The 25,944-nt window shown below is 45.4% G+C and overlaps 2 protein-coding genes across 4 annotated transcripts in view; one reads left to right on the top strand and one right to left on the bottom strand.

Annotated features, from left to right (window-relative positions):
• LRGUK (leucine rich repeats and guanylate kinase domain containing) overlaps window positions 1-13,369 on the top strand; it is a 22,610-nt gene extending 9,241 nt beyond the window's left edge. For both annotated transcript variants that reach the window (XM_032972441.2, XM_032972440.2), the window contains 10 exons: window positions 68-174; window positions 1,740-1,859; window positions 2,620-2,716; window positions 3,456-3,569; window positions 4,429-4,630; window positions 6,458-6,720; window positions 8,060-8,148; window positions 9,053-9,142; window positions 10,237-10,499; window positions 11,605-13,369. In XM_032972441.2, coding sequence (XP_032828332.2) covers window positions 68-174; window positions 1,740-1,859; window positions 2,620-2,716; window positions 3,456-3,569; window positions 4,429-4,630; window positions 6,458-6,720; window positions 8,060-8,148; window positions 9,053-9,142; window positions 10,237-10,499; window positions 11,605-11,765 — 1,506 coding nt within the window. In that variant the 3' untranslated portion in view covers window positions 11,766-13,369. The remainder of the gene's footprint in view (window positions 1-67; window positions 175-1,739; window positions 1,860-2,619; window positions 2,717-3,455; window positions 3,570-4,428; window positions 4,631-6,457; window positions 6,721-8,059; window positions 8,149-9,052; window positions 9,143-10,236; window positions 10,500-11,604) is intronic.
• Window positions 13,262-25,944, bottom strand: SLC35B4 (solute carrier family 35 member B4). 2 transcript variants are annotated; one of them, XM_076074452.1, is made up of 11 exons: window positions 25,632-25,944; window positions 23,088-23,201; window positions 22,294-22,396; window positions 20,015-20,064; window positions 19,815-19,896; window positions 19,308-19,368; window positions 17,389-17,498; window positions 16,215-16,290; window positions 16,026-16,101; window positions 15,373-15,553; window positions 13,262-13,616 (listed from the first exon to the last, which is right to left on the bottom strand). In XM_076074452.1, exons 1-11 carry the CDS (start codon window positions 25,706-25,708, stop codon window positions 13,503-13,505), a joined length of 1,044 nt encoding a protein of 347 aa, XP_075930567.1. In that variant the 5' UTR covers window positions 25,709-25,944; the 3' UTR covers window positions 13,262-13,502. The 2 variants fall into 2 exon arrangements, with proteins under 2 accessions (XP_075930567.1, XP_032828334.1); XM_032972443.2 differs by having other exon boundaries at window positions 13,262-15,553; window positions 25,632-25,942.

Raw genomic sequence — 25,944 nt, 5'->3', positions numbered from 1 at the left:
CTTATTGTCTCAACGAAGTTTAATAGAAGAAGAGGACTAACAGGTGTGTGTGTGTGTATTGTGCGAGGTGGCTGCTGTGAACAGGTTTAACCCTTCTCCGGAGATGGTAGCTGCGCGGGACCACGTGATCCAGGTGGTTTATAGCACGCTGCAGCCACAAAGAGTCCTTGACAGGTAGGTCTCGCTTCCACAGCTTTCAAACAAACACGAGCAAAACATGTAGATGAAAAACACTCGGCCTTTGCATGCTATGCAAAAAACCATAAGCAGTTTCTGAAGAACTGCTTTGTTGTCCTCTTGTCTTAGGTCACACATCAAAGAAAAACATGTTTCTGTCTCAAGATAGGGATACGTTAAAATACGTCAAAATAACCGAGAATTATTGTCGTAAAAGTCTAATGTGAAGTGTCCTTCAAACAGCATGGGTGGATATTCTGTGTCCTGCATTTAGCGGGTTTTTTCGGGAGAAGACTCCAAAAAATGAAAAAATTGTAGAAAAAAATGCACTCTCTGGAAAGCTCAAAAATGTAACCACGGGGAAGGTGGACCCAGGACCAGTTCACACATTACTTTCCACTGATGTAGGCTGCGGCCTGGAATTGAACTCGGCATGCTGGCTTCATTTCACAGTCTTCTGACCGCTGCTGCACCCCTGGCGTCTATCGAATAGATTATCCTCAGGGCCATGCTTTTGATTGAGTAACCAAAAAAATACAAAAATAATAAATTACGCTTAAAATAGTGTAAGCTGACCCAAACATATTTGCAACCTCTTTTTGTTAAATCACTTCCTTCCAGCCACAAGGGAGGGGTGCGGTGGATTGAGGGGAGGGGCCTAGCTCACAGAGCTGCACCATGGAACAGGACTCGAGTTGTGTGGTGACCTACAAGGCCTAGCATGGATCGGGTCCAGTTTGTGCCTTTGCTGTTGATAACTGAATGTTTAGGATCGCACGTCTGTAACCCGGTGCTCTCAAGGCGAAGGTTGGCGGGTCACGTGGATATGTGAAGCTCCTAAACATATTCAGCTGCAAGGTGGTCAATAAATTGCAGCACAACAAATGGATTCCTGAACCTGTCTTTGTGGAATTTTCATCATTATCCCCTTTCATGCCTAAGTTTTCTCTAGGTTCCTGAGATTCCCCCCACACGTCAACAATCATTTGCGGAATTGACCGAACAATGCAATGCACTACTCTTCGGGAAAAATAATAGACTCACCAAATCGCATGTGTTCTATGACTTTGTTTTGAGACAATATAGCTTAGATGCGTAAATAAGATGGTGAGATGTTAACTACCTCGCTTAGTATGGCAGATTTCGTGGGTTCGATCCCAACCCTGATGCATGTATATTTGCAGTTTACATGTTCTCACAATGGTCTCATATATTTTTCTCCGGGTCCTCCAGTTTTTTCCTCCATGTTTAGAAACACGTGTTTAGAGTATTTCGCTGCTGAAAATGTACACGTAATAAGCCACTTCGTTGAGCTATCATAGTTTATCGTTTGCAAATAACGTAATAGAGAATATTATTGTGTTATTTTACTTTATCAATTTATTATTTTATTCTCATTCTACGTGACTTTACCGAAAGAACCAAAGAAGATAGTTTAGTTTAGTGTGCAGATCAGTGGAAAATGTACATGTAAAATAGTCCGTTTCCCCTTCCAAAGCCCCTCTGTTGCATTCCTTCATGCCCGCCCCCGAGACGCAATTACTCGTGTCTCTCGCTCGCAGCACCCTGCCGTCGCTGGACACGCCGTACCCCATGGTCGTTTTGACGGGACCCAGGGCGTCCGGCAAGCGCGAACTCAATCACCGCATCTGCCGCGAATTCTGCGATTTTTTGGGCTATGGGTGAGTGTGATCGGGCACTGGGTGAGTGGCTGTCAAGATCGTGCGCTCACTTGTTCCGGCTGTTTCTGTTGTTGTTTCTCAGAGTCCCTCGTGCCTTGCTTAGCAGCCTCCGATTGGCACGGTCTGCACCTGCGATTAGTACGTTTGGCTACGTACGGTGCGAAAGAAGTTCAACATACATACAGCAGCCTTTAAACAATTATTGACTTATATCTGCCATCGGGATGTGGAATTTACACTACAGCTCAGGGCTGTGAAGGGACCATGAGCACATTGTTTCATTGGGAAATTACTTCACAATGCTGAGTTCTGAAACACTTTTCTCTTTATGTTTTTGCTTTGCAGCTATTGAAAAGCAATTAGTGACATTTTAAGTGATTTAAAGTGCTTTTGAGCAAATCGCCTGGAATGCGTCTGATTTCTTCAGATCTCGGACACTAAGCAGGCTTGAGCCTGGATTGTCTTGGATGGGTGACCACCATGCACAGTGATTGTTATACATTGCTTTGCGGTCACGTGGTGGGCAGCAGCGGGCAGTGCAGGAAAATGCATTGCTATCTTGTACGTCTATGCTCCCCCATATATGCTCCCAACCTTCACCAACCTGCAATAACCAGCGTGGTGAAGTATATTCAAATAACCCCCACAGCATGTACAGTGTGCGTGGGCCTTTATCTAGCAGTGAATAGACAAAGGGTTGTACATGTGATTGGATAAGTGATGACCACTCACTAACCCCACTATGGTTTGCTTTCTGCAGTGTTTCCCACACGACCAGAAGTCCCTACCCTGGGGAGCAGGATGGAAAAGACTACCACTTTGTGACCAAGGAGACCTTTGAGAGGCTAGTCTGTGACGTAAGGCATTTGCTTACGTCATCACCAGTCTAAAAATATTACAGCCAAATGTGTTCATATTACGTGTGAAATTATCAGTTTGGAATGGTGTTGTGCTGAAAGTGTTGATGATTCTATATTTGAAGCTTTCGTGACTGCAAGGATTCATACTCTTTGTTTTTTTCGGTAAAGTCACGTAGGTAAAATAAAATAAAAGAAAATAACTAAATTAACAGTCACAGCAGAATAGCTGTCTTGGTACAGCTATTCTGCTGTGACTGTTCCACCTGAAGACGGAAGCTTGTGTTGCCTCCATAACATCGTGATTTAATTTAGTTATTTTATTTTACCTACGTGACTTTACCGAAAAAAACAAAGTGTAGTGTTGATGATATTCTTTTAACTAGAGTACATTTTTAGTTGGGTGTGTAGTTAAGGGGTCAGTACTCAGCGGTTACTGCTGAGATCCTGGGTTTGAATCTGGGCAGACACAAAGGTCATTAAACTGGGTTATTAAATGTAGTGAATTAGTTGGTCTCAGCCCAATCACTAATGAGGGCACGAAAAAAACCCATCGCATTAAATGTATTTTTTTTACTTGAGTTGGTCGGAGGCCGTCGCCTCTCAACTGCTCATAAATAATGTTCTCGTATCTCAGCAACACTCCACGCTTGCCATGCCCCACCATGCCACGCCATGCCCCGCCATGCCACGCCATGCCCCAGGAACTTATGTTGATTCTTTGGAACTTTGATCGCAGGGAAAGTTTCTGCAAACAGAGAAGTACGACGGGCACAGCTACGGTTTGAGCATCGACGATGTTGAAGATCTTGCCAGGGATGGGCTGGCGTGTGCCGTGCACATGGAGCTGGAGGTATGGACCAGGTAGTTGCGTTGCTTTTACCCGTGGTGGGTTCACTGCTGTTGACAGATCCGGAAAATACATCAGAATCATCTTAACAGCCTGTCACATAAAAAAACACGTGAAGTTAAGTTGCTGTATTTGTAGTGTGTGTACAAATACTAAACTAAACTATTTTTATTTTACTAGATAAGGTCCACTGAGATATATCGCTCTTTTTCAGAAGTGACCTGGCCACACATGATAGCTCAACAAAGTGGCTTATCATGTGGAAATGTATAGCAGCCAAATACTCTAAATGCAAGTTGATTCTAAATGTGGAAGGAAAAATCGGAGGACCCGGAGAAAAATCCACGTAACCATGGGGAGAGACATGCAATCTCCACATATACAGGCATCAGGGTTGGGATCGATCCCACGACCTCATGCCAGGCAAGGGAGTCAACATCTCGCAATTGTGGCGTGGAGTGGTGGCGCAGTCGATATCACACTGCACCATGAGCTCGGTGACTGCAGTTTGATTCCCAGCCATGGCTAACATCAGTGGCGAGTGTATCTGAACCCAGACCCTGGGCCATCCCGTATTCACCAACCCGTATTCAGTGCCTTAGAGTGATAATAGTATGTTCAAACAACCCACTTTCATCCAGCAGTGAATTGATATCTGGATAAAAGCGCACATAATATATGCACAGTTCTCAAACAAGCAACACATGCGACTTCTGATACAAGCAGACTACTACGGATAAAGGCTCAGCTGGTCTTGCTCCCAAGTGAGTGATTACATTCAGCTTTTACTCTCTGATTATTAGCAGCTGTTTAGCAGTCGAATGACATCATGATGGATAGGAATGCGTTGCGGCCCATGCAGGGAGCGCGTAGCCTCAAGCGGACGTACTTCGAGCCTCGCTACTTGCTGGTCGTGCCCCTGGACCGGAAGCGCCACGAGAGGCGGCTGCTCAAGCGTGGACTCTACGACAAGTCCCAGATGGAGGCGTCGCTCGCCGGCCTGGACGCTTGCCTCGCCGTCAACCAGGATATGCCAGGCTTCTTCGACGCAGTCATCGTCTCAGGTGACAGCTACGTACGGTGCAAAAGAAGTTCAAAGTGCGTACATAGCATACGGGGAGGGCACCTTGTGCCTTGTGGTGTTTGTTTTGCTGTTAGTGTTCGTTTTACTCCGGGAAATGTTTGGTAAGTAACGAGCCGTTAATCCAAAACACTTCTCTTCCTGCTTATCCCCTTGCACTGCTTGACTTGGGAATTCCCTCTCGTCGTCTATTTTCGCAAGCTCTCATAACCTTGCTCAATTCAAGAAACATGATGACCCCTATCTAGTACATATTTGATATTCTTGTTTGTTGCTGGCCATTTGACCATTTGGGCCTATTGGGTCTTTGTTCAAATAGTGTGGAGGGCTTGGGTCCGTTGCATTGATTCGCGTTCAAGTTTCAAGTTTTTAAGTTTCATTTATTAGGTATAGCCATGTGAGCCATGCGGCTCTTAAGTTAGGTGCAACCGCAACAAACAAAATTTGAACACAGAACATCTTAAAGCGACAACGCGTAACAGAAACATCCTGGAATAAACCAGCAAATATTCCACACACAAAAAAACGTATTAAAACGCTGTGTGCAAAAATCACAATGTGGTGCAAGCCAACAACAACAACCATAAGACAATTTAGATTAACCATATGTTTTCGAATCACCAAAATAAAGCTATAAACACAATGTAACAACAGTAATCATAGGAACTGTGATTTTAAATTTAACAATAAACGATATACATAACACGTACGACAAAACCTGCAGCCATAGCTGGCAGCACGACACTCCCAGTGTATGATGTGTGAGTGAGTCAGCAGCAGCGTGAGTGAGTGTATGATGTGTGATGCAGCGCACGATGTGTTAGTCAGCGGATGATGAGTGAGTCAGTGTATGATGTGTGAGCGAGTCAGCGGCAGTGTGAGTGAGTGTGTGATGTGCGAGTGAGCCAGCACACGATGAGTGAACCTGTGTATGATGAGTGAATGGGTCAGTGGTTGTGCGAGTGTATGATGTGTGAGTAAGCGCATGATGAGCAAGTCAGTGCATGATGTGTGAGTGAGTCAGTATATGATGTGTGAGAAAGTCAGTGTCAGCTCCCTCTGCTAGCGCCGTCGGCCAACCCCTCGGCTCCGTCGCCCCCCCCCCCCCCCCCCCGGCTCCGTCGCCCCCCCCATTGAGCTCTGCTTATGGCCTTGTTCCAAATTTTACTGATGCTAGTCGGCCCACACTCTGTACGTTTGGATGATAGGTGGCCACAATTGTTGTTGTTGTTCATTTACTCTGAGAGTATTTCATTATGCAAAATACATCCATCCATCGGTTTGCTTGGACAGCACAGGTCCATTGCATTGATCTATGATGACCTGATCTGCATATGGCCTTTTCCCATGTTTCCTTGACAGTAGCAGTTGCGGAGTCACTGACGATTTGATGGATTCACGATAGGTGAAGGCGACCGCGATGTCTCTGACGGGTCATTGAGAGACGTCTGCCTGACGAGACATCGGTGGAGATCTTTCGAGCTTTAAGATGTCGCTGCTGAACCTCAGGGCTTTATGAACAGTTTTGATATGTCCAAGTGCGATGTGTCCGAAGAGTACAAGTTGTGTCCGATTTACGCAAAAAGTAAAGTACAAAATTATTTTTTCAGAGAACACTTGTTAGCATCAACATGATGCATTTTATATTTCTTCACATAGTCACCCTCTCGTCCCAGCAGCCCACAAGCTGCTGAATTCCGGCAGCATGGAGGTATTGCGATTTGTCTCTAAGAAATGACCATACCACTGCTCTCACAGCCTCGTTACTGTTGAACCACCTTTCTCATGTTCCTGGATTGCATTGCCACAGATGACCTGGAGGTGGCCTACTCCAAGCTGCGTGAGCTCATGTGCCAGTACATGGGTCTGGAGCCACCCAAGTCAGGGGCCGAGTCAGCGCACCAGGACGCGGGTCACGTCGTGCCGCCTCGCCTCGGCAGCACGGGCGACCGACCGACCTCCGCCACTCTCTCGCGTCTCACATGGACCAAAGCCCCATCGCCCCAGCCGCGCGAGAACATGCAGTACCTGTCCAGGCTGCAGTCCAAGATGCAGCCCCAGCTCACGCCTTTGGTACCGCCCGACGCGTAGAGTGAGATGGGCGCCAGTTGAGGAATTTGACAAAGAAGGCCACATCGCGCTAGCCCAGCTTCCGCTCGGTTCTCATTTATGGTGGAGAGTCCAAAGTACATTGGTGCTCTAAAGTATGGACAGTTGAAAATACAAAATTATCGTGGTGAAATATTTGTAGCCTAATGTAATCTAAGCATACAGAATGTACTCTTTGGTTTTTTTTTTCTCTCGGTAAAGTCACGTCGGTAAAATAAATGAAAATAACTAAATTAAATCACGACGTTTCGGAGGCAACACAAGCTTCCGTCTGCAGGTGGAAACCGTCACAGCAAAATTGCTGTATCAAGTGAAGAGAGCTCTAAGATACCCGAGATTATATAAAGGTTAAGGGGGGGGGGAGCCAGGAAGGGCCGTGGGGGGGGGGGGCTAAGTTAGGCCGCCTTTTGTTATGCTGCAGGGGGTTAGGGGGACGGAGAGGCGATGGCGAGCAGTGATCGAAAACGAGCACGACCAACTGGAAGAAATGGAAATGGCTGTGCAATTATAAGGCAGCTAAAGTTTGACTTGGTTGATGACATCTTTCTACACACAGAATGTAGACCGTTAAAAAACTGTTTTCTCCACTTTAAAATGTTGAACCTATTTGTCAGACTTGATTCATTCTTGTGTGTTTGTATCTCCACTCATATGCCAGCAGTATCTATTTTCTGGACTTGTAATAAGGCCCTCATCCAGCAGTGGATTAGCAAAGGCCTTTAGTTGTAGCAATTCATTCCCTCCAGCTGTGATTTAATGAATTGCCATGGTTCGTGGTCATGATTCATTTCAAGAATATAATTTTTTTGTCTTGTATTTTTCGTCTCGTTTGTATTGTTTCACTTTCTTGCGTCTTCATCTCCCTCCTAAACCAGATTTTTGGATTCCTATAATTTTTTTTATTGTACAATGTTACGTATGTGTTTGTACATCCAGAAATAAATCTAGAACCAACTCACTCGGAATGCACGTCATTTCGCCAGATCTCAGAAGCTAAGCAGGGTTAGTAATTTGATGGTTGACCACGTTATATTAAATAGGTGTTATAGACTGTTATGGGACTACGTTGTAGGCAGCGTATGGCAGTGCAGAAAAATTCATGCTTGTACTGTACTTCGATGCTCCCCACCTTTAACCTACATTGACCAGCGTGGTGAAGTATGGTCAAATAACCCTCATGGCCTGCGCGGTTTAGGGAGGGCCCTCATCCAGCAGCGTGTTCACAAAAAGGCTGAACATACGTGCAAAAATACCAGGTTCAGCTGTGTAACCTGGTGATGATATTTGTCCATTCTGTTTGCAGGAGGAGGCATCTCTCCTGGTTCGCCAACAGGCAGCACGCGACGCTGTAACAGGAAAGGCTCTCAGTGCCAACTTCAAGCTCCTGGGCAGGTGCGCTCTGAGGCTTTATCATTCACAAGTTTACATCCATAAATAGTATCCGCTCGGCTAAACGGACATTGTTTAATATAATTCAGATATGATTTAGATACAGAAAATCTACACGAGCTCTCTACTGAAGCCCTCTCATGAGAAGCAGACCTCGAACAGTGGTATGTAGTTCCTGAACACAATACCATACGCAAGAAGAAGAATCCGCTCGTGAAAATATCTCCACAAGTCATCTTGAGCTACGGATTCGTGCCCGCGTATGGATTACTCTGTGGGATTTGTAGTTGTACTTGGCAGACAGTTTTACATTTGTAAGATGTGTTGTAGATATATATTATATACTTTATAATTTACTATTAAGGTTGAAAGTGTTTATGCATTTGCTTTTTCTGCCTGTTTGTCCATAATGGAGAGTGCGGGCATGATAACTCGTAAAAGCTGAACCATTGTGTTCCATTCCTCTATAATAGAATTGTAGTGCTTTTCGGGACTTGCCTTGTTGACAACTGGCCAACTGGATCAAATGACTTCCCAAAACCAGTATTTAAATAGCAAGACAGAACTTATCTTGCTATTTAAATAAATCCGAAGACAAATTCATGTTGGAAGGCGTTACAAAATTCGTGCGTGTGCATTATTTTTCATTAGTTTTTAATTCATAGATTGAGCACGTGCCTTTCCGTGCATATATACTCTGCTGGACTCTGACCACAAACCTTGACAGTTCATCAAAATACTGCACCAAGCTAACGACGGTGGGGGGTGGGGGGGAGGGGTTTGCGGATTTGAATTGTTACGTGGATTGTTTTAAAGTTGCTTAATAAATGATGTTTCTCTATGAATGCATTCACATTTGAGGTTGTAATTTAGCTAATGACGATGCACGATTGTGGCAAACGTGCAGTGGTCCCAAGTCAGCACCTGCCACACTGTTGGCTGCCAACACTGGCTCTCGTTCTGCCAACCACACCGACGGTGCGAACACAGGCAAAAGGTAACGTTCCAGCGGGGCCACATGTCCACACCCATGATGTGTGTGTCACCTCTTATGTGTAAATGTACAGCTCTTTTGTCGATCTACTGCTGGTATGAAGGTGGCCTCATGCTGTCTGGGTACTGTGGGATATGGACCACGCTTCACGCTGGTCTGTGCGGGTTGGTGATCATGGAGGCATAGAGCATGGCATAGTAAGGCAAAGATATCTTGCTGCGCTTCTGTCTGCTGACAACGTAGCCTAACAGCAGCTTATAACGGCAGCTGTGTGCTTATTGGTCATCAATCGAACCACTATCTAGGCTCAATTTTGCTCAGCTTCCGAGATCTGATGAGATCGGCACATTCTGGGTGAGTTGTTCATAAGTTTAACATGGAGGCTTTCGCGACCAATATTATCCATAAGAGTTTTTTTGGATTAGATTGCGTAAATATAAATGGCCATAAGCCCTGCTCAATCATTCTATCCTAAATATGTTGATATTATAACAGAAGATGCAATCCAAAGTCTGAATCACTCTAAACCGAGAGTTCCCAACCTTGGCTGTTTGTCCTGGGCTGTCTTGTCACATGTGTCATTATGGCACTGGTGACATCAGTGCAAGATTGCTGTCACACATGCCATGACAACAGCAATGCAGTGGCATCACAAGTACGCTTGCAGTGAAGCAATTCACTAACTTTAACGTGTATATTCTAAGCCTGGGATACATCATAGGTACATTTCTACGTTGCATTTTTGAATACTAGGAGGGTCCTACATTGTGAAGTTGGTGTAATGATTTTTGGGCGTGGCTACCGAAGTAGTGGCCGGGTATATCTAGGGAGTAGCGCCACGACCTGAGTAGTATGTGGGATCAATGTCAGAAAGAGTGGTGGGCCACTTTCTGTGTGGGTGGGGCTAGTGGATGAGTGGGTGTGGCTATGTAAAAGTGGGCAGGGCTGACAGAGGGAGGGGCTTCCAGCTCACGGCATGTCCCAGGTGAGCCTGCCAGACATGTTAGTACCTTGTCTTAGCAAGAATCTACAATTGAATGAAGAGTACAATAATAGGCTCCCTTTCTGACTTATTGTCCCTACGTCGCACTCGCAAGGCCTCTGGGGTCTCAGGTGAGCCTCGGCTCCACGGAGCTGTCGTTGGCCAGAGCCCTGTCGGACGGCGCGTCGGATGAGTGGTCGGCCTCGCTCTCGGGCCTTAACAGCCGCGGTGAAGGCGACTTGGACGCGGCCGATGAAGATGGCAAGGACGACGATGACTGCGGGGATGGCGACGGTCTGACCCTGCAGCGTGGTGGGGATAGACAGGTGGAATCGCTGGACGTGAGGGCTCTGAGCCGTTCGGACCGCAGCCTCACAGGTACGTGTTTGTGAGCGAGGACCAGGACGCGTGTCTTGTACGTTCACTCGCGTTCTCGGCTACCTTTCAGCTTTTTTTACATTTTGTCAATGGCCATGTTTAATTTTTTTTTTAATCAGATCTGTCCATAGCAAGCAACAAAATGTATTCATCTTTGGGGAGACACGTTTTGATTGTGTAATTTATAAAATGTACTTTTGGCAGGAAAGTCACTTAGGCTATTTCTCGTTGTGTGTATGTGTACATGTACATCCATTTTATAAATCCACTGTTGGATGAGGGCATTCATATGATGTGTATCATTGTGGCTGTTAGGTCATACTTCACGCTGGGCAGTGACGATTGACGAATGCAGATATAGGATTTGGAACAGAGCACAGTAACAATGGTTATTGCTACACTGCCCTCTGCTGCTCACTATATAGCCCTGCTCAGCTTGTTTGTGCGTGGTGGTTGTCCATCCTGTCACTATCCGGGCACAAACCTGCCTAGCTTCCGAGTTCTGACAAGATCAGGCGCATTCCAGTTGATCTGGTCATAGGACTTCAAGTATGGATGCAACGTATAAAGATGTTTCCGTATCGTAAATTTCCTTTGCGGCAGTTGAAAAAATGCAGTATTACTAAATCCCCCACCTCTATCCATCCAGCAGTATAAAGGGTTGGACCAGTTAGTTGATCGGCAGGTCACGTATGGTGGGGTAGGATGGGGATGGTTTAGTTTGATTTGTGTTTGGGTGATGTTTACCTTTCTTGTACTTTGCACGATCATGTTTGTGTAATGTTTGTTGTAACGTTCTTACCTGCCCCTACTAGACATCTGTGAAAGAGCTTTATAGCTCATTGGATTCCTCCAGTATAAATACATATTCTGATTGTGTTCCCATCTTTTCCAATATGTCTGACCAGTGAGGAAGTGTCAGTTACCATCTAAAGTGGGCTCTTTCGACGAGGCCTTTCTGCCAGGAGTGGCATGAACAAAAAAGATTGTAGGGTTGCACTTTCAAACCTTTATAAAAAAATATAGCCCAAGTTAATTCTGCTCGACGCGCCTGTTTTTTGACTCGATTGCCCGCTTCCCCCACTTGAACCACGCCGCCCGACAGAGTCAGAAGCCGGACCGCTGGCCCCCCGGCCTCGCCCCAGCGAGGTGGTGGAGGCGCTGCGCGCACCGCGCGAGCCCGAGGCGCCCCCCTCACCCAAACCTGTGCTGCCGCCCATCCCGGCCGGCCGTGTTAAAGAGGGCGACAACGCGTCTCCACAATAAAATTAACTTTTATTTTACTTTAACAGGTAAGGCCCCACTGAGCTATACATAGCTCTTTTTCAGAAGTGACTTGCCCACTAATGATATCTCAACAAAGTGGCTTATCATCACGTGGACGCACCCTCACGTCCCACGCTGTCCCCCCCCCCCCGTCACTCACGCTCACATTGATTGCTGATTTGAAGCGTGGAATCCAGTCTGCAGGTGAGATGGTGCATCTCGCAAACTTATGGTTTGGCACGATAGTGAGGATGTTGTTGAGAGTTTACATGGTCGTAGTGTTATTACTGGAAAGAGTGCCTGGATAGGTGGTGTGACACACTTGTAGAGTCGTCGCCACTGTTTGTGTACAATGTACATCCCTTTTGTCATTACACTGTTCGATGAGGGCCTCCCCACACCATACGTGCCATGGCAATTATTTGACCATATTTCACCACACTGGCCAGTGCGCCTTGGTGAAGGCAGCGCACACAGATGTGGGAGCATAATACAGTCCAATGGATTTTGGCGCATTCACCTCTGCTTCTCACAACGTAGCTCTGCAGCAGTCTAAAACACAACTATTTTATTTATGTTGCCGACCAATCCATGCACTCTCCAGGAATAAACCTGCTTCACTTGAGATGACATCGGGCCCATTCCAGGTGATTTGCTTATTGGCCTTCGAGCACTATCATTAGTTATCAATCAGGCACGTAGCGATGCTTCATTAATTCAATTAGATTCTTGCCCTCAGGATACATGCATTGTGCATGTAAAAATATATTATTTTAAATTCCCACATGCTTTATATCTGTGTTTATGTGACTGTTTAATGCACTTGAGGAATGGAAAAAAGACTTGCATCGAATAGGGATGTCAGATTGTGACAGTTCTTGGAATCGTGCGGGGTGATGATTCATCGCATGCCTATCATCGTCACCGTCATTAAGATTAACTTACCAGCATAATCAAGCTTCATTGTTAGCGATGGTTAACAGTGAATCTGAGCAACTTGAGGCTTTCGTTTTTTTGTATTTGTGCACAAGCAGTACAGTCCATTATTAAAGAATACCATTCGTAATGTATATTAGACTTGATATTTATTCACTCATAAATTAGAATACAGACTAATATACCCTGAACTTTTTGACGGTCATTAACTATATCAGTCTCATTGTTCTCAGGCTTTTGGGGGAAGCACACTTACGCGTGAACTTTATTACACGTGTGCTTTGCACCACATAGACAGTTACACATAGCCAGTGACCATTGTTAGGCCATCGCGGGCAGAGATTGGGAATCAATCGGATGTAAATCGCTGGACAATGCTGGCAAGGACTGCAGGATTCAGTATAAAATGACGACCTCTTCACCAAACATTTCAGCATACAAACACTGCATTCCAGTTCAAGCAATAGTATGTGCACATCATAGGTATAAAAGTACATCATGACTTGACAATTGGCGATGAGATACAGCCTTACAATAATCACCCGGACGGACACACAATATCACAATTTTGAAAAGTTTATGGGCACAGATTGAAGTCACACTTGATGTAACAAATACATACAAGCTAGTCTGTCATTGTGTACAAATAAAAGCGTGTTTTTAGGAGATTGTTCTTGCCGCAAGAGCCTTGAAGTGCATGGTAGTTGGTCTATCGTCATTGATGTTCCTTGGCTTTAAACCAGGCCCCGAAGACTTAAGTCTTGCGCTCCTTTACTTGCACGCAACACTGTCACTCCAAAATCATGTTAACTGTGGGAACGTGCAAGTCACTGGGAGCCAGGACCTGGGGTGCAACGGATGTTTTAGATTCCTCTGAATTTCTTTGGATGTTTCCATATTATTCTGGATTTTTTCGTAATTAAGTTCAGTTAAAACAATCAAAGTACCTTGGCAAACGGGAGTGAAAATCAGTTTCAATAAAAAAATCAAGTTTTAATTAAAAAAAAGTGAAAACACATTTGCCGAACATGCAAACATATAGTCAGTGCGTATGTGAAAGACTATATACACGCTAAGGTTTCTGCCCATGGTGGATACAAACAGAATTTGCCACCTCAGGTGGTACCGACCAAGCCCTCGGGCTCATGCACTCTAACACAAGTGCACACCCGCAAACGCAGGCAACAGAAAGTGCACAACCCTGTGGGTGTACGAGAGAACTTGGCCTCGTATGGCAATGACCCTTGACCTTGCCGCTCGTGATGGTAATGATATCTCCCAAGAACACAGAGTTTCACTTGGATGATCCTGGCTGTGCGAAGTTCAAGTTGCATTGTGCGGTCCCGATGACAGTTAATACCAGCAAGTTGGTAAGGATTGTAACAGACTCAAAGTTAATGGGAAGCAAAGTATATTAACACATTCCAATTATGCATTCTTATTCCGCACGCAAGATATGTGCACAAGAACCCTTTAATGCGTATAATTGTACTTAATAATCTAAAATAAACTTTCTGTGCAGTAAGCAGCGTTATCAAGTATTTTTTTCCTATCTTAAATAATGATGCAACCCATAGAAACAAAACAAATAGCTCTAGTAAATGGGGACCTATGCTGTGCCTTCAGCTATCTGACATGAGTTTGATGCTTCATTAGTGAGCAAAAAAACATTTACAATTATGAGTCACATGTACGAGGAAATACATGAGTGAAGCCACGGTAACATCACTGGAGCGTGCACGATTGGCACCTTGAATGCTTTTTTATTATTAAGACTTAAAACTCACGATGGACTGCAACACAGACCAGTTAAGTATAACTTGGTTTTAAATTTAATTCATATTTACTTTTTTGTTCAAATGGTTGCACAAGTGACAGTCCTTGGTGTCCAGTGACCAACCCATGCTGACCAGCGTGGTGAAGTATAATCAATGAAGCCCTATAACCAATGCGGCGTGGGGAGGCCTTCATCCAGCAATAGTTTTATTAATGGTTTTAAATTACTTAAAGTGCCATTTTTCTGATTAAAAGTTATTTGAAAAACAATAGATGTCCTTCCAAAGCACGTATTCTACTCGTAAACACAGTAAAACATATTTACACCCTTTATATTGTTGAAAACATTAATTTCGAATGCACTGAATATACCTTAAATCTAAATCGTGTATGCATGACTAATTGCATCAAATTCCAAACAGCTCTTTATCAGGATGCAACTGTAAAAACAACATGGGATATCACAGCTCACAAGCCAGTCAGATTGTTAAAGGGAAACAATTGGGTTGAAATCAAAGACTCTAAATGTACACGATTTTTTTTTTATTGAGTGGAGCCATTTCTCCTTAATGGCAATCAATTTTACAACAGCTATTTCAGTTTTTGGATTGTAATCTTTCCTTCAATGCGAACTGCTCACAATGTATGCCCCCCTCCCACAGCGGAAGATATATTTAGATTGGAAAAATCTGATGAGCTATGAAGCTCATTTTCACATGTTCAGTATGGGCGGGCCTCTTACTTTCACATCCTTTTCAATGCCCCCCATGGCGGGGAGGGGCCGGGAGGCCAGGGGGGTGGGGGGAGCTGCCACCTGTGAGCCTTACCGCGGCCTCTACTGCCCCTTCTTCTGCTTCTCTGGCACTGGCGCTTTGGCGGGGGTCGACGTGTAGATGTAGAGCAGTGTTCCCAGGAAGGTGACGCCGGTGCCCAGCCAGTGCCACGTCGTGAAGGCGTTCTTAAAGATGAGGATGGACAGGATGAGGCTGATAAACTTGCGGAGCGTCACCACCAGCGTGACGGTGAGGGACGCGCACTCCGTGGTGAGCACGAACACCGCGCGGATGCACACGTACCTGCGAAGGGGACGCTTAAGGAAAGCGTACGTGCTTAAAGGGCCTGCCAGATTTACGCAACAGAACGTCCGTGTAAAAGGTGGACTTGAAGGCAAATGGGGGGACTATAGGGGGATAAATAGGCTGAGAGCATAGGTTGGGGCAACCAATATAACAAGAGCAGCCATTTTTTTCAAATTTGGTCCCAAAAAAACTGCATTCAAAAAGACGCAATGCACGTGAAGACGAGACGGCGGTCCTTAATAAATAACGTCACGAAGCAGCAGTCCCTAAAGACTCCGGAGCCGCAGGTTGCCGACCCCTGGCTTAGCGCTACCGATTTACTGGAGTACAGAGCTATTGCACCCACATAGTTGAAATGAGTGGCGTAGCTATTTCAGTGTGAAGGCAGTGCAACTGCACCAGAGGCCGGAAGGGACCCAAGCTGCCACTCTGTGAAGATGGGGGGGGGGGGCGAAATGACAAAGGATACTGGGTGATGATGTTGACCAGCAGCATCAGCCACATCTCCGGCACGGCCAGGTCCAGCCAAGGCAGCGCCACTGGCGCTGATGTTCAGACACAACATGGAAGTGGCGAAGAGAGAACGCGTCAACTCGCGTGGTTGTTCGGTTTTCATTTTGCCAAAACCTTGAGCAACTCCTGGCCAGCTAGGGCTTACCCGATTGGCTAAAGAGCACCCCTTGGTTGTAAATGTCCTTTGCCAGCAGCAAGAAACCTGGTAGTGGCAAAGCGTGCTGGGGAGAGAAACAAAATACCAAAATCCATTATGTCTTAGCTGTTGGACGCTTTTAATAAACGCTAAACCGTAGTGTGCAACAGGAATTGACTAAGCACAGTTGGTGTAAAAATTATTTGATTAAATTTCCTGTACACTGAGTCATACAGTAAAGCTGCCTAGAGGTTTCTATGTGCAAACAAACCTAGTGGGTTTTAAATAAAAGCATATTACAAATATAGCTCACTTGAGGGGCTGTGCTCGAGTTTCCTAGAGTCAATTTCATAGCATCCAATAAACTGTACAGAAACCCAATACAGCACACTTCATAGTACACCCCTTCATTTATGAGACCACTGATGCTTGGATACGCAGCATTTGGACTTGGGGAGTCTACACGATAAAAGGAGGCACTTTTGAACCTTTACCCAGCTTATTTTTTATACCATTTTTTTATTGCCAACCAACATATCACAGAATTAAAAAAACCCCAGCCATTTATACAAAAGGTTAACAAATACCCTGGAGTGAAACGATAATCACGGCAACTTTGTCATAAATCTATTGATAGAGCAGCTGTATAGCACCAGTGAGAGGGGACGGTGGGGGGGATAAGGCCCACAGTGGTGAACCTTGAACTCAAGAGACAGTCACACAAAACCACTAAGAGGTTCATACCAAACCACTAGAATCCAGGGCCTAGCCAGCCATCAAACACCTGAAGAACAATCACAACAAGCTAGCAAGCCAGTCCATAAAGGGAGGCTTCCCCTTCTGTCAAGAGATTTGAGTGCACTCAGAAGTGTGTTCACACAAACACGTGTAAGAATGGCTGTTTTAATTTAAGTATTTAATTGCCAAATTTTGCCCAAAAGCGATGCAGAACTGGGAAATGGCATTCGAGAGTTGTGTGGTAAGTTCCGCAGTGACTGATTTAGGAGTTTTAAAAGTTTGTTTTGTCAAAACATGAAATGTCCGAGTACAGACCAAAGGACAGATTAATGGAGGGACCAAGTACTTCCCGGATATTTCCAATAAGTAATCTATTGGCTGCCTATACAACGTGGAAATTGTAGCAGTGGCACATGTGAACAAGACACGCGAGGCCTTCACTCACATTGTAGAACAGGGCCTCGCGTGGGTGCTTGCCGAAGCGAGCGTACAATTCTTCCTGAAAAATGCCCATCCTCGCGGACATGAAGAGTGCAAACGTCAACATGCCGATTCCTGTGGAAGTAGCAGAACGAAATCCCAACGTTAGGTTCGTCTCCTGGCAACTGTGCAACAACGGCCATGGTGCCCTTCTTAAGACAAGACGTAGGCCAAAAAGAAGTTCACCATACATACATTTCAGATATATGTATCCTTATAACCTTGCTTAATAATAATAGGGTTTTTCCCCTTTTTTCTGGCAACAAAACTGAAACCTTTTTACAAGGATTCATGTCTGCATTAACCACAATACCTGCAGTCAAAATGCAAACAAAAAACATACTATGATAATATATGCATTGTCCTTGAAACTGATTGGTCCACACCAAGAGACGGCTTTCTTTTGAGCCTCGACCCAATTGGTGCTTGACCAGATGACGCCAAAAGGCGTCATCTGGTCAAGCACCAATTGTCATCTGGACCCAATTGAGCGAAGGCTCAAAAGAAAGCCGTCCCTTGGTGTGGACCAATCAGTTTCAAGGACAATGCATATATTATCAAAGTATGTTTTTTGTTTGCAGTATTGTGGTTAATGCATGCATGAATCCTTGTAAAAAGGTTTCAGTTTTGTTTCCAGAAAAAAGGGGAAAAACCCTATTATTATATTTTGGTACTGGCAAAGGAGCTCTAATGATGTAGAAACCTTGCTTAATTCAAGAATATTGTTTAACGCTTATCTGTCACAACTTTAATTGTACTTTTATGTTGCCGGCTGCTTGACAATTTGGGCCCGAGGGCCTGTGCTTATCCACTGTGTATAGATAAATACAGGCTGTCCGACACGAGTTTTAAACTCTTGTTAATGAGAAATTGACTTTTGAGGCATGCGCTCTCTCGTAACGATCACAGCAGTGCGACCGTTGCGATCATCACATGGCAGCGACAGTGGTTGCACCTTCGTGACCATTAAACAATTTATCTTTAACAAACCTCCAAACTCGTATTGGACTTGCCTGAAACACACAGCCCAGGTACGTATATAAAAAAAAGCACAAATTGTTTTTTTAGTTGGCACGTTGGCGAGATGTTGACTCCCTCGCCTGGTATGCAGGTCGTGGGTTCGATCCCGACCCTAACATCTGTATATTTGGAGTTTGCATATATATATGCTCCCCGTGGCCGCATGGATTTTTCTTCAGGTCTTCCAGTTTTTCCCTCTACATTTATAAACATGCATTTCGAGTGTTTGGCTGCTATACATTTCCACGTGATAAGCCACTTCGTTGAGCTATCATTTGTGGCCAAGTCGCTTCTGATAAAGAGCTATGTAGCTCAGTGGGCCTTACCTGGTAAAATACAAATATAGTTTAAATAAAACTCGTTATTTATGGGCTGAATACCCATCCTAAATTATTCTCTTAAAAGTGGCAAATTTATCATGTAATCTAATAGTAAGAATATTACTATTAATAATAGTAATAATCTTACTATTATTACTATTATTAATAGTAATACTTAATAACAACACATTATTTATGCAGCAAAATGTCACCGAGTGAACTTTTTCCAGAGACTCCTGCATTGGGATATTTAGCCAATCCCATTTGTGAGTGGCTGCATGCGAGGGAAAACCACGCATTTGTGGGGAAAACACACAAAGCTTGGCACAGATGGATTCCAGAATCCACTGCAGTACTGCCATCTCCTAGCCACCTCAAAGCCCAAGCCTACCACACTCGGTATTATCGGGCAGTCTACCATCCAAGTACTAACCAGGTTGAACCCTGTATAGCTTCTGACATTGGATGAGATCGGGCACAATCAGAGCTGGATAAAAATCATATGGACGCTCATAACAGATCGTCATCGGATATGGAAACGTACCAATAAGCCAGGTGATGATGGCATAAACACCATCGTCCTTAGCAGCATTGTAGTCCGATGCCTGAAAATAAAATAAAAAAAAACCATTGCACATTCATTTAATACAGAACGGGCACATGTCATATGCCAATTTAGGTGTTTTGTTGCTAATAAGTGTAAAAATAGCAATTAGCTTATTACAACATAAAAAAAGTTGAAGTGGTTTCCCATTCACGATATAATGGGTTGGCAGTGATCATTGCACTGTTACAAGCCCTGAGCCCAGTATCAGAATATATATTTATACTGGAGGAATCCGATGTGCTATAAAGGTTTTTTCCACAGATGTCCAGTAAAGAGCAGGTTACTCAGACAACCGCTGCTGACTTCCCACTAAGCGGTACCAATTTATCGACCCCGGAAGAAAAAAGACGACAGGTTGAATCAAACCCCCGCCTTCCCCGACTCAGATTTCAACTCGCAAACTGTCCCCTTGCGAGCCGTACACTCTAACAGAAAACAACCCACCACTTGCTTCGCCGACATGAACGTGCAGATGAAAATTCCAAGCGAGACCAGCACAATGGAGAGGTACTTGGGCAGCGTGTACCTGCCAAAGATGCGTACAAAAAAACATGACGTCTCGTGAATAATATTCGGCACAATTCTAGGACACTGCAACCTTCAGCAGCGAGGGGAAATGCCAAGTGCACTCAGACCAGCCCTACCTTTTCTTGAGAATAATGATTCCGAGAACCATGTTGGCAATGAGTGACCCCTGTGCGGGTGAAAGAACACAATTTAGGAAATGTAACGCATACACGCAGGATAATGTAAACCTTTCCGATAGCACGTGGGTGACTTGAAAGCTCAACGGGTAAGCTTTCTGGGCAAAAAAGCTGCTACGGCAAAACGTGTTTGCAAAGTCTCAAATACCGTTGGTCCTTTTAGCGTTGTTTTGGCTCTCCCAAGTTTTGGGCAACACCTTGATCAAATAGGCCAGTTAAAGTCAACACAGCTCTATAAGTACGTTTAATTTATACTGGATCATCTTTGCAAGAGTCATTATGGCCCTCCCACCCATTCTGCATAGACGGAGCTTCCAACCTTAGAAAGCGTTAAAACAACAGAACATCACTATGTTTAGCAACCCAGTGTGAAATTAATAAGGTCTTCACATGTTCTGGATTAATAAGCAAGATGTGATCGTGCAGAGGATTGGAGGTGGTGGCATCTGAGAAGAAAAATCCACGCGATCACGGGGAAAATACGCAAACTCCAAATATATACAGTGAGGGAAAATAGTATTTGATCCCCTGCTGATTTTGTACGTTTGCCCACTGACAAAAAAATGATCAGTCTATAATTTTAATGGTAGGTTTATTTGAACAGTGAGAGACAGAATAACAAGAAAATCCAGAAAAACGCATGTGAAAAATGTTATAAATTGATTTGCATTTTAATGAGGGAAATAAGTATTTGACCCCTCTGTGAAACATGACTTAGTACTTGGTGGGAAAACCCTTGTTGGCAATCACAGAGGTCAGACGTTTCTTGTAGTTGGCCACCAGGTTTGCACACATCTCAGGAGGGATTTTGTCCCACTCCTCTTTACAGATCTTCTCCAAGTCATTAAGGTTTCGAGGCTGACGTTTGGCAACTCGAACCTTCAGTTCCCTCCACAGATTTTCTATGGGATTAAGGTCTGGAGACTGGCTAGGCCACTCCAGGACCTTAATGTGCTTCTTCTTGAGCCACTCCTTTGTTGCCTTGGCCATGTGTTTTGGGTCATTGTCATGCTGGAATACCCATCCATGACCCATTATCAATGTCCTGGCTGAGGGAAGGAGGTTCTCACCCAAGATTTGACGGTACATGGCCCCGTCCATCGTCCTTTTGATGTGGTGAAGTTGTCCTGTCGCCTTAGCAGAAAAACACCCCCAAAGCATGTTTCCACTTCCATGTTTGACGGTGGGGATGGTGTTATTGGGGTCATAGGCAGCATTCCTCCTCCAAACACGGCGAGTTTAGTTGATGCCAAAGAGCTCCATTTTGGTCTCATCTGACCACAACACTTTCACCCAGTTGTCCTCTGAATCATTCAGATGTTCATTGGCAAACTTCAGACCGGCATGTATATGTGCTTTCTTGAGCAGGGGGACCTTGCGGGCACTGCAGGGTTTCAGTCCTTCACGGCGTAGTGTGTTACCAAATGTTTTCTTGGTGACTATGGTCCCAGCTGCCTTGAGATCATTGACAAGATCCTCCCGTCTAGTTCTGGGCTGATTCCTCACCGTTCTCATGATCATTGCAACTCCACGAGGTGAGATCTTGCATGGAGCCCCAGGCTGAGGGAGATTGACAGTTCTTTTGTGTTTCTTCCATTTGCGAATAATCGCACCGTCACCTTCTCACCAAGATGCTTGGAAATGGTCTTGTAGCCCATTCCAGCTTTGTGTAGGTCTACAATCTTGTCCCTGACATCCTTGGAGAGCTCTTTGGTCTTGGCCATGGTGGAGAGTTTGGAATCTGATTGATTGATTGCTTCTGTGGACAGGTGTCTTTTATACAGGTAACAAGCTGAGATTAGGAGCACTCCCTTTAATAATGCTCCTAATCTCAGCTCGTTACCTGTATAAAAGACACCTGGGAGCCAGAAATCTTTCCGATTGAGAGGGGGTCAAATACTTATTTCCCTCATTAAAATGCAAATCAATTTATAACATTTTTGACATGCGTTTTTCTGGCTTTTCTTGTTGTTATTCTGTCTCTCACTGTTCAAATAAACCTACCATTAAAATTATAGACTGACCATTTCTTTGTCAGTGGGCAAACTTATAAAATCAGCAGGGGATCAAATACTTTTTTTCCCTCACTGTAGGAATCAAGGTCGGGATTGAACACAAAACCTCCCGTATACCGGGAGAGGTAGCGAACATCTCGCCACTGCGGTACCCCAAGTGAGGCTCTCTTGGATGATCAACAGACATAGCTGGTTTCACTATACCGATCGGAAGATCATGTGCAGCGGCATGGCGATGTTGAAGTTGAGGGCGTAGTTGTTGAGCACGCTCACGGCAAAGAACATTATCACCATAACGGTGTAGTGCCTGCACGCAAGGACACAAGAGCACGACGAGTATTGATCTCCGCTGCATATGTGGGCCATGCCGCCGCTCCTCATGCCCTCTCGACGTCAACGACTGTGGTCATAGCACGGCGGTCCAGCCATATGCCACCGTTGCATATATCCGGTCGGTTGGCTCAGTGGTAGAGCGAATGGCTCGCAATCCTAAGGCTGCAAAAGTTCAAATCCTGTTTGGGGGTGGCGGGGGGGCATTGACTTAGCCCATAATCCCAACTGGGGTCAATAAACATGAATTACACTTAGCGGGAAAGTCAACAGTGCTTGTCCTATGGATAGAATTGCCACCACCATAGGAATGTGGAATTTTCCTCACCGGCTTAGGGCTGTAAACAGAAGACGAGCACCACCTCAACGCCTCATTTTGATCCGGAAATCACTGACTTTGCAAGTGTCACGAGTGGCGGAGGTTACACACGGCACGGAGATTAAGCACGTGTAATTGAGCTGAGCGTATGAATGCTTGTGCGTAAAAATGTATTTAAAGGTGCAACCTGAAACAAAATGCACAGCTCTGATTATTACACGCCAAGGCTGCGTGTCCTTTATAAGAAGGGCCTTAAATCAGTCAATCTGGCGCTCCGGTATGTATGTTGAACTTCTTTCGCACCGTACGTAACCCACCGTGCTCACGTGTCCCACTCGCCCTGAAATACCTGATGGGAATCACCGGCTTCTTCTTCCCAAACTTCATCTCAAAAATGAAGCCCTCCAAAGCGATGAAGAGGAACTGGGAAAACGTGACAATGTTGCCGCATCCTGGGTATTTTCTGCAGTTCAAAGAAACAAATGCATCGGCATTACATTCAATCATGGCTAAGAAAAGAATAATTCTTGTCAGTAAGCTTTTATTCATCCAACAACGCTTCACTGAGTCTCAATACTTTTTTTCAGGATGGTCTTACATTGGGAAATTTGGCCAATTCCAAAATTATGTGGGCGAGTAATTTTAATACTGTACAACCAATGTATATGTACAGGACTAGTTCAGATATCGCTCACTATGAAACTCAGAAATACCGAAATTAAGTGCAGTGTAGCTAACCACTGTGCCACCACTCCACCCACCTTTAGCAATCCACAATGACCAGCATGGTGAAGTAGGTCAAACAAACGACCCCCATTGCCACTGGAATAACACAACTACACAAAGTCTCTATCGGAAGCCCTCTCATTGCGGACCGCAACATTGGAATTTGGACGTATTGACGATACACTGTGGCAGCATAACACACCGGTCTTCATAAAAGTCTGATGATGTCGCTGTTGCCCGTGAGCTGAAGAGTCTCCATCAGAAGTTGCCTTAAGGTTCAGCAGCTGCTTTCCCATTCGAAAGTGTCACATGAGTCATGACCTTTTGATGCCACCGTCCGCCAATAAAGGATTCCGGAAATTAATTGAGGAACCCGTCTGACCAGGTCGAGGGCACGAGGAGTGAAAAAACACGTCATGAGGCTGGGTGCTGCTATAAGGCGAACAAACTGTGAAGCTTTGCGTTCAGCTGCTCATTACCATTTGTCTCACGACTGCTTCGCACATCAACACGAGAACTGATTTTGGCGCACGACCCCGCAAAATTTTCTGACCAGGGCTTGTGAAACGCGTGGAAATAAAACATTTATTGAGAAAATGTTTCTTGTTTTTTTTTATGTACCGCCAATAACGTTCATTTACCTCCTGGACATATTTGCTGCCATGCATGACCTTTGTAAAACATGGGAGCTGTTGGGCAGCAGAGGTCACGCTGTAAACGAGAAACATTGTATCCGTCGTCGCTGGCCACGTATCCACGTCGGAACTTGCTGACCGACGCCAATCAACGCGCGTGTGAGATTGAAAGCGGCGGCGCCGCCAGGCATTGACACAAAGATGATCCCTCTTCTCGTTCACGTTTGCGTCGCTATCCAAAAACGCGAAGGTTCGTGGGGGTTACTCGCCAAAGGTGCGTAAAAGCCATCGGGTAAGGGGGGGGGGGAATTATCGCTTGCCGGTTATTGTGCAAGAGACAAGTGCCATTGTCGAGGTGAACTTGAGAGGGTTGATAACGGGAGTGGGGGGAGGGAGAAGAGTTGATTAAATCAACCCGGGACGCGCATGGGAGATGCGGCACAGGAGTCGGATGCCTTCATCGCAGCTGAGCAGCTTCGTCCCGGCAGCGGAGGGAGAATGGTGACGATGTGATGTACTCGCGATTTCAGTCGATTCACTCATTGCAACGGCAGTAGATGCACGCGTGTGAAGGGCGCTTATGCGCGTGACTGCAATGGCAGTGAATAATGATGACGATCATGCGGCTGCTGATGATGATGCTGCTGCTGATACTGGTGATGCTGCCGATGATGATCATGCTGCTGATACTGATGATGATCATGCTGCTGATACTGATGATCATGCTGCTGATGATACTGGTGATCATGCTGCTGATGATGATCATGCTGCTAATGATGCTGCTGATACTGGTGATGATCATGCTGCTGATACTGATGATGATCATGCTGCTGATAACGATCATGCTGATGATGATGCTGGTGATGATCGCACCGCTGCTGCTGCAAATGCTTCGGAATTCATCGTTTCCGATAATTCTGTTGCTGCTGCTTGACTGACGACGACACTACACTTGGCATATTGACGTGACCTGGCAAAATGAAAACGCGTTGCTACAAGAGCAGTGGATAGAGAAAGACGATGACACTGCTGCTGAGTCAATAAAGAGACGCTCTGCTTACTACAAGAGCAGTGGATAGAGACTGATGCCAATGAAACATGCATTTAGATTATGTTGCCACTGATTTTCCACGTGATAAGCCACTTTGTTGAGCTATCATTTGTGGCCAGTCGCTACCGAAAAATAAGTTAATAGCTCATTGGGCTTTACCTGGTAACAAAATCGCTTAGATTTTGTATATTTTTTTCTCAAGCGATTTGTCCATCTTGCCTATAGTTTCCACTCAAATCGTATTCTCTTATTGTTTGTCGTAACATTTTGATCCGCCCCTGCTGAAACGTCTCTGAAAAAGAGCTTTGTAGCTCATCGGATTCCTCCAGTATAAACATTCCGATTGTGACACAGCTGCTGACGAGGACGACGACCCGGCCGCTGCTTCTGCTCATTCTAAACGACGCTGCAAATGACGGCGGCGGTGGTGACGACGGCGAAGGAGGCGACACCGCGGCGGTCAACGCGTCGTGACATTCACCTGGCCAGCATTTCCAGCGAGTAGACGTTGCTGCAACATCCCATCAGCACCAGCAGCACGGCGATCGCGGGACCCATGGCTGCTGCTGCTGCGGCGACGGCGCTGAATACGACGACGGGCCCGCCGCTACGGCTGGACCAACACGGACGCGACGCGACCTGGGTGTGGGTAGGGGGGGGGGTGGTCGGTGTAAGCCACCGAGCCCGGGGTCAATCGGCGCAGGGCCGGCAGAGGCGATCACCACGTGCCGCCATTCCGCCTCCTTCCACCACACCGGCTCGCGACTTCCGGGTGCCTCCCGGTGCGCATGCGC

This window comes from Petromyzon marinus, chromosome 48 (assembly GCF_048934315.1).
Source record: "Petromyzon marinus isolate PM22_M1 ecotype Great Lakes invasive population chromosome 48, UKy_Petmar_22M1.pri1.0, whole genome shotgun sequence".
Lineage (NCBI taxonomy): Eukaryota > Metazoa > Chordata > Hyperoartia > Petromyzontiformes > Petromyzontidae > Petromyzon > Petromyzon marinus.
This window is presented reverse-complemented; position numbering and strand designations above follow the sequence as displayed.